Source organism: Amblyomma maculatum, chromosome 4 (genome assembly GCF_055883805.1).
Source record: "Amblyomma maculatum isolate TAMU_Amacu chromosome 4, ASM5588380v1, whole genome shotgun sequence".
Lineage (NCBI taxonomy): Eukaryota > Metazoa > Arthropoda > Arachnida > Ixodida > Ixodidae > Amblyomma > Amblyomma maculatum.
In genome coordinates, this window is record NC_139347.1 from 124,756,310 (window position 1) to 124,765,280 (window position 8,971).

At 46.3% G+C, this 8,971-nt stretch overlaps 1 protein-coding gene across 1 annotated transcript; it reads right to left on the reverse strand.

Moving 5' to 3' along the window:
* Window positions 1–238: 238 nt before the first annotated feature.
* LOC146192302 (uncharacterized) lies at window positions 239–4,672 on the reverse strand. The gene is made up of 2 exons (XM_084602424.1): window positions 3,717–4,672; window positions 239–3,498 (listed from the first exon to the last, which is right to left on the reverse strand). The coding sequence occupies exons 1-2, from the start codon at window positions 3,867–3,869 to the stop codon at window positions 1,717–1,719; spliced, it is 1,935 nt and encodes a 644-aa protein (XP_084458550.1). The 5' UTR covers window positions 3,870–4,672; the 3' UTR covers window positions 239–1,716.
* Between the last annotated feature and the right edge of the window lie 4,299 nt (window positions 4,673–8,971).

The window sequence follows — 8,971 nt, forward strand, 5'->3', positions numbered from 1 at the left end:
GACTTCACCACACTCGCTCTCTCCCTATAAGCTGCATGTTGGCGTGAAATAAATTAGATTCGCTCGCTCGTGTTACCAATAGGAACTAATATACTGCGTCTACAGTTATTTACGAAGCTTGGCCGGGAATTCTCACCCCAGTTTGTAGCTTCGTGCCTTAAGGAGTCGGTTTGCATGCTTACACATATAAGAACCGTTTTCTGACTGATTGGAAGCGACTGATGTAAAATTTTGTCATCACTGTGGTGCATAAACTCTATTTGATCTAGTAATAAGCTATTCACGTTGCAAGCTACCGCCATGATTATATTACATATATTTAACACTTCGGGGCTTTTTTTTTACTTTCAAAAGCCCTATCAGGCAAGTTACAAAAATGGCAAGAAATTGGCATTACATGAAAGTAAAATGTCAATAGTTCAAAGTGGAATAAATCAACTCATAAAATACACAAACTCAGTTTTGCTCAGCAGCAATACAGGATCATTTATTATACAATTCGTCGAAAATAAATAAAAATACAATGCTTGACAGTCTCTTCTTTGTACAAGAACACATTCTTCGTAAAAGTGCACATAAATGCGATGCATGTCAGTGTCAGGAAAAAAAGTTGGTAGAGTAAATTTTCTGCAAATACACTTTACTGCTTTGGCACACAGGACTGCTTCAAGTAAAGAAATTCAGGCGTGCACGAGTTTCCGTGACACGGAACAGACAGAGATTACAACATCAGAAGCCTTCTTGAGAATGAAGGTAGGATGAAGGACATTTTATTTGACATTGATGAAAGAAAAAGTTATTTTCTTTTTACAAACAATACTGTGGAAGCAAAACTGCACAAATGACACCTCAACTTTTAACAGTTGCAAGTTTTCGCTTTGCCTTTGTGGCAGACAACTTGTCGCTTGCTAACTTGTTATTTGCTGCTTTGCACAAGTTGTTCAAAAGGGTGTTTGCTGCTGCACTCAAAATGTAATGTATGACTTGTTGAGGAGTATGGCCATTCACACAAACATCCAGGTCATCATTATCATTGATGATGCCATGCACAAGGGCCACTAGCACTTCTTTCTGCTTAGGAAGTGCAAAGAACTGTTTTGCAAAGCGTGGACTCCTAAGCTTGTCCAGCACTATTTCTGTGGTAAGGACAGCATTCACAACAAGTTCGCGTGGGAACTTCAGGCCACCTCTTGTCATGCTGGAAATAAGGACATTTCTAGCAATGTCTATCTCTGTATCATCCATTATCAGATTTTCTTTACATGACTGGCACAACAGTTTCTTTACAGCTGCATGAGCACAGTAACCGGCAACATATGTCACAGCTGGTAGCCTTGCCACTTTCTTCTCAATATCGCTGTCCCAAACTGCGACATCAAACTGGCTCAGCAATGAGTTGGAGCTAATGACAGGAACATCGCACACCACATCAATGTCTGGTAACTCGAGCACTTTCTGTAGCCGCAACTTTGTCTCAGACTCGTAAATCTGCCTAATCGACACATGATAGTTGGCACCAGACAACTGACGGTACCGACCAAAGCGATCCTCAAGGGAATCTGTTTGAAATTTGCCTAGCAAAACATACTGCATACCAAGTTCTTCAAGGCAGTAGATAGCGACCTCATGGAGCGCATGAGTTGTGTGACATAAAGCTGAGTGAGTTTCTTTTGTTAAATGTCCTGCATCGTGCCTCAAACTTTCCCAGTAGTCGAGCTACTGCATCATTTTCCCCAGAAACTCTAACTGGGGACAAGATGTCGAGGTTATGGGTTTTTGCAAGTCATCTAAAAGCCGCTGGCCCTTTCGGGGAGTTTTAACGTTAACAACATTCCACCACGTTAGCACCATGCTGATATACTGAGCAGTACCGTCAGCATGCTGAATGTTGCTATTATTAAGTGCTGCCACAGTTGATAAATTGAATATTCTCAGTGCTAACTTTACATTTTGCCTCTCCATGTTTGAAGGATTCAGTGCCTTCAATGACAATGTCGGAGCAATCTTCAAAAGCTCATTTTGTTCGGATTCATGCAGCTCACATAAAGTGTTAAATGATGCTGCCAAGATTTTGGGTTTGGGGTCTGTACTTTTTGGATCTGGGAAGTACATGCACCTTCCTGCATTGCGTTGATTTAACCAGTTATTTCTGACACATTTCAACACGTGGACAGGGTCTATGACAAAAAACAAAGGTCGTGATTTGTCAGCTGGATGCTGATAAACTATCTTTAGTCTCGGAGGGTCTGAAAACAATGACATTGTCTTTCTGTTGATGGAATTATTGTCAGAGATGATGGCAATTACTTTAAATCCTGTATCTTCAAGCTTCATGACTAGCATTCGCAGAAAATCATGCAAACATTTTGCATCGATTGTAGCCACTGGCAATATATGCACAACATCTTTGTTATTTGAAAGCAGACTCTGAATCATAAAGACAAACGCTGTTTTTGCCGGGCTTGCAGTGTTGACTGCTGCACCGGCAACTGACCCAGCTTTAAAATCAAAGTATGACTGAATGTGGATTTCATCCATCATTAAAGTTACTGTCTTTTCATGCTCTTTCAATGTGGTAGCAACTTTCTTAGCATATGACAGGAAACAGGAGCCTTGCTGTTCTATGGCCGGGCTTACTTGCTGAGCAGAGCAGAGACGTCTTATTGTCTCTGGATGAGGCAACTTTACCTTCAGTGAACTTCTGAGGAATTTGTATGCATGCGGTGAAATGGTGTAAAGGAGGCTTGCAAATACGAGAAGGTCCGACGAGTAGCGTGCAGCGTTGTTGAGGATTAGGTCTACTTGGGATTTTATAAACTTCACGACTTCGAGGTGCCATTCGTGTAAGTGGGGCTGATGATTGCATATTAACTCTTCTAACAGCTCCTCCACAGTTTCAAGCAGATGGCGAGCCCGCAGGTCATTGTAGGGAGAATGAGCACTACGCAGAGACTCAACATGTTGAAGGATGTCACTCAGTTGTCTTAAGTCCTGCAACACTGCAGGCACACTGACACCATGAAGGTCCATGATGCGTGTTTCCCCGTAATACACTTCTACACACATGTTGTCACAAACTACCACTGATGAACGTACAGAGGCGCCCTGATCAACAGTCAAATCCAGGAATAGAACTTTGGACTCCATTGTGATCACAGACCAAAACGGCGAGGTGTTAAAGCTTGGCAGAGCATGAAGAAATTCAGAAAAGCTTGTTACTTCGTTATGCTTGTCTTCTTGATGTTTTTCTTCTAGAGATTTTTCCATGGCAATGCGGAGTGATTCGTCCTCAACACGTTTTCTTTTATCCTCCGGAGCCTCCCGAGTGCACGCATGTTGCCGTGAAAGGTACTGGGGACAATTCGGGAACACACTTGGTACCGCATCCGGCTTCAGCCTGGAGACTTTCAGCGGCACTTCAATAACGTTTCCCGTCTTCACATCTGTGTACTTAGATGTTTTGACGTAATCGCTTGCCACAAAATGTTTCTCGCAAAGCTGAAATGAAAAAAAAAGACATTCTGTACAAATATGTTTTATACTACCAGAAAGATAAACGGCTCGGTTCGGCTTTCGATACTACAAAAAGAATGAGCACGTTTCAGGCTCCGACAACGCAAGCAACCCGATTCGGCTGCTGCTGAATACATTTAGCCGGAAAAACGCACATTGCTTTAATAAAAAAGCCGCGAATCGACTCATAAGCCATAGCTTACCACTGTGTTTTTCGTAGGAGTAAAATCCTTCCGGGGAACCGCTCTTGTCCATGCCGCTCGCCGCACAGGGTCACAAGGAAACACGTGCACGCGCACACGCGACTCTCCAGCATAGTTGGACTTGCAATTGGGAGCGCAACAGCAGCCCGGCATTCTAGCAATTTGTTTACGAGCACAACCACAGCACAAAATCGAAAATATGCAGCTTGCAGACGTAAAAACGACGCACAATCATGCCTGTTGTACGGACAGGCGGCATCCGATACAAACGACTGCAAGCAGCTCCGATCACTGTGGCCAGCACAAGTGAAACAAAATCCGCTAGAGGCGCATGAAAATGTGGCTGCCTAACTACGCCAAACGATGCTGTGTGCCATTCTTTAAGAATATAGCTGTCGAATGAAAACCGAATAGCTCAATACTGCGGCCTTTGGTATTATTTGGGCTCTAATTATACTAAAAACTAAAAAAATGACTTGTTTTGGTTGTAGTAAAAGTCACCGCTGAAGCCATTGCGAGCCATTCATAACTGTTCTTGTCCGGCTTGTCCATGTTGCCCCCTCACCCCCTACCCTCGCCACGCGGACGTTCGGAGAGGTTGTCGCCGTCCGTCCGAGCGGCGATCTGAGTGTGGTGACGTAGGCGCTTGGGCGAGGAGGCGGCGCGGGGGCCTTAAGTCTTCTAGGTGGTGTTGGCGCAGACCGCTGCTCGGACCGCTCTCGGACTTCGGCAGTCTTCTAGGCTCAGGGCGTTGCCTGGACGTTTGGCTCAATACCCGTTACAATATGCTAAGTACCGAAGGAAAAACGCATTATCATTCAAATGTTCACTAAATCATGGCACATCTGACCAACATATACTGCGTCAACAAGACCTTCAACGTGCTATTTGCAGGCGTCGTAAACAAAAGGGGCATACTTGCCGCTCATACTAAGGAGAGCGTCGATATATTGCGCTCGTCGCCCGGCGAAAAAAGGGCCTAGGGTAAAAAGTAAAAACTAAAAATAACGAAGCACCAGAAATACATTACAAAAGGTTAAAAAAAATCAATTTGTAAAAAAAAAAAAAAAACCGCCAGTAGCGATAAGACTCGAACTGGCTACTGCTTGCTCCGTAACGTTCGGCGCTAACCTTTCGGGTGCGCCGCGCCACAGGAATCTTGGAAATATTTCTAGTATTTATGTCATGGCCCCATTTATAACAAAGTGTTTCTGCTGCCGGTCTAAAAATTACAACTTCTTGATCATCGGCGCATGCTGCCTGCTCTCACGTCTTGCAACTAATGTTCTGGATGCCTATGCGCACTATATTGTGCACTGGATTCATTTTAAAATGTGGAATTTCACAGCGCTGGCAAATGTAGTGGCGCCGGCACTTCGGTCATGTTCTGCTACCGTGGACGTAATTTTCGCTGAACACGGAGCTGTAGCACAAACCTTGAAGGAAAAAAGTGCGACAAAGCTTTGAAACTGACAAGCGCAGCAGCGAGGACACTATTTTGCTGGTAACTAAATCTTATTTGCATGTAAACATGTCAGGAAGCGTTGCGATGACCGAGGGCTCGGTTTGTTTATACGCAGTGCAAGAAGGAGTGCAAAAGCTTCAGAAACACGTAAAGTATTATGGATTACAAGCGCTCTATATCTTCTTTTCTTCCTTTATGGGCCCATCGCTCGGTAAATTACTCTCTTCATCGTTTTATTTATTTCGGCTGAGGCCGTCATTGCGAGTACGCTGTTGCCATGCTGGCCCTTGAGGGATGCGACGCCGCGGGCCGCGCCGGCTCGCTAGCTATCACGGAGTCTCCGCTTACGTCATAGTGTGCGTCACTCAACTCCAACTATACGTAGTCGGAGGGCACAGTTTGAATTCGACCGGCGGGAACAAGAAAAAACCTCAACTTCTTATCGCAATATCTCAGCAATTATTCGATTTTCTGCTGCCGGATATGCGGCGACAGTGTCACCAAATGTAGTTTATTAGATTTTCATACCATCTTTGGCTGTCTTTAGTGTCCCTTTAAAGGGCAGATTGTGTTCCGCGATGAACGCGGCAAATCTGATTTCCGCTTCTTTGGCACGTTTGTCCACTTGAGTTAGCCCACTTACTGAAGGCATGGATGTTAACGTGCGGGTCGACTGCAAGCTTGCAGCGCTTTTCTTGTGTTTTGCGCTTGCAAGGTGGCGGTCGATCTCCGATTTTCCTCCTTTGCAATCACATCTGCATGCTTTGCAAGAAAAGTACAAAGGCCCTTTTTTACCGGCCGACAGCCACCCTCTGTACTTCGCATCATCTTCCCATTTTGTCAAATATTTTTGGTCGTATGCTTTCGCTTTTTTTCTGCATGGCTCACCTTCCACAAAGCCTTCTGGTCCAGAAGCTGCCATTTGATGTGCAGCACGTTTGTACGATGAAGGTACGCGGTCCACTACAAGCCAAAATTCAACTTTTTCGTTCGAAGTTCGCAGTGTGATACGACACGTATCTCCCTCGAGATAATAGGGAGTTTTAGAATAGGGGGACCCAAGGCTTGGGGCCCCCAAGGAAATAGCGCGCGGCAGCGCAACAAAGTAGCCGAGCGGCGAGTTTTAGAATAGGGGTTTTCCCGACGCAGCAGAGCCGGGCTTGCGTTCGTCGATTGCAGCGCCACGATGGTAGCCAAGGAAAAGCATTTTAATATATGAAAGCCAACAACGCTATCTTATTCGTCAAAAAGTACTATTATTGTGCAAACACTATCTTAAGACTACCGGTTATATAAACCGTTTTCGGCAGACAAGACGAAATCGGCCAATTGTCAATCCAGGCCGAGACAGGGAAACCTCATTTGAACCTTCCGCGCTTTCCGCCGTCTGGTCCCCATGGCAACCTAAGGAGGCGAACTCGCTAAGCCTAGCAGCTTGGTAAATCCGGAAGCAATCTGAAAATATAGTGCGTTTTATCGCTAAAATTTGGTTGTGCGGGCATCATGAGACATAGCATAAGCTTCGTTGGCCTTTCGTTTTCCATGAACGCGTGACACCATAGAGCGGTGACGACGAATGTGTGCCGCGGCGAGCGGCCGCCGCTTGGCCGAGCGCCGCCATGTTGCCGTAACCCAAGCGACCCAACGGCGGCTTGGGGCGAACGCTATTTCCGAAAAATAGGGGCCGCCCTTAGCGTTAACCCAAGACCCCAAGCGCGCCTTACGTTCTGCGCATGCGCATTTCGACGCCCCAAGCTCCTTGGGGCCCCCTATTCTAAAACTCTAATGACTACCTTGGTTTAAGGGAGTTGAAAGGAATTCAGCCGTGTCCGTGTGACAGAGGCATAAGTTTGCGCTTTTGCCACCCTTTGTTATTGAATACAAACACGAGAAAGACATGCGACACGCTTGACTGTACCACGAGCCACATAAATTAGCGTCTCGTACGCGCTATGGAAATGCAAATTACGAGCACTTGCGGCATGAACAAAAACCTCTTGCTGCATAATCTCACATTCCTTTTGACTTTTCAGTACCTTCTCCTCAACACGGCATACTATATTGACATGATATTTACTATGTATTTGAACATTCCTGAATGGTTTCTTCATACCGATGCTCACTCAAATGTAGATTCGCCTCGAACTAATTTTCGCGCATGCACTGTTTATGAAGTTGTTCACGAGTAAAGTTTCAGAAGTGCAATGGTTGCTGGTAACAGCCTGCAACATTTGCTTTGAAGACCGTCCTCATATTTTTCATTAGGTTCAGTCTGAGTTTGGCACCGCGCAGTGCACATGCAGCGGCTTAATCGTCTTCGTAGTTAAGAATTTTCACGGCTGCTTGAAAACAAATATCAACATTTTTTTATTAAGCATAAAACGCCTTTAGCTGCTGGTGTAAGTGACCTTGAGCGGCGGACAGAGCGGTAGAGACCAGGCCAGCCAGGCCAGAAAAATCGGCGTCGCACACTGTCGTAAGTGCGTGATACTCCCAAGTGCCCTGCTGTAGAGGCGTCGTGAAGGTGGGCGAGGACAGTGGAGCGCAGATGAGCCGGAACAACCAGTAAAAGGTCCACGCCATCTGGACGCATATTGCGTCGTTATAACGTCTCGTTATGAAGCACAAACATACTGGCGGAAGGATCGCGGTTGTTGCGCAGCTGGTCTATAATTGGTTGCAGGGCAGGATCACGACGCTGTTCGAAGCCGATATTAATAAAGTCCGAGATGGACAAAATGTAGTCGTCAGCAGTATGGTCGGGCAAATCGGGAGGATCTACGGGATGGCGGGGCAAGCAGTCAGCGTCTTGGTGTAAGTGGCCGGACTTGTGTACCACAGAAAAATTCGTACTCTTGTATTCGCAAGGCCCTGCGACCTAAGCCGCCAGTAGGGTCCTTAAATGAGGACAGCCAACACAAAGCATGATGGTCTGTCACTACACAGAAGGACCGCGCAAACAAATAAGGGCGGAATTTGGTCAGCGCCCAAAAATGTGCAAGGCATTCCTGCTCTGTAATTGAATAATTGTTCTCAGAGGACGAAATTAGGCGGTTGGCATAAGCAATGATGCGGGAGGAACCATGCTGTGACTGGGCAAGGATAGCACCAATACCATGGCCGCTAGCGTCAGTGCACAGTTCGGTATGTGCAGAAGGATCGAAGTGCTCCAGAACAGGTGGGGTGGTGAGGGCGGAAATAAGCGTCGTGAAGGCATAGGCTTGGTCACAATCCCATGTGAAAAAAATCCACACCCGCCTTTTAACCGTGCTTTATCGTTTTTTAATGGTTTTCGTGCTCGCAAACAGCACTTGAAAGAAAAAATTAGCTCTGGTTAAGCCTGAGTGATTGCGAAAGCAATACCTCACTGACTGCGCTTGGCTCTGCTGGTGGTTTGACATGGCTTCGACTTTTGTGCAACTAAAGGATTTACTCTGGACACAACATGGTTTCTACTGTTTGTTTATTCCAATCAACACACTTTGGTGGTCCGTAAAGTAGTGACTCTTGGTCTGAACACTGGCTCGCTCACTGAACTTGTAGAACGCCGCCGGGCTAACACCACGGGCTCGCCATTCTGCGGCATAGGCGCATTGCTTAGCCAACCGCTCTTGCCTTTCTTCATCTGTCTCCTTGGCACGGCGCCGGCGTTTAGCGCAGCACGTCGCTGCAGCGACGCCTTGTACAACTCCTCAAACATGACTAAGTGGAGCGCGCCTGCGGCGTTCCGTTTATCCTCTCCTAGCGAGCGCCCTCACGCGGCGGGCCGAGGAGGCCGTCACGTGGTAGC

Bases quoted from the DNA above. Each gene is read 5' to 3' on its own strand.
- LOC146192302 (XM_084602424.1), bottom strand. From the start codon at position 3,869: ATGCCGGGCTGCTGTTGCGCTCCCAATTGCAAGTCCAACTATGCTGGA. The intron at 3,499-3,716 runs GTAAGCTATGGC...TTTTCATTTCAG, and splicing joins CTCCTACGAAAAACACAGTG to CTTTGCGAGAAACATTTTGT.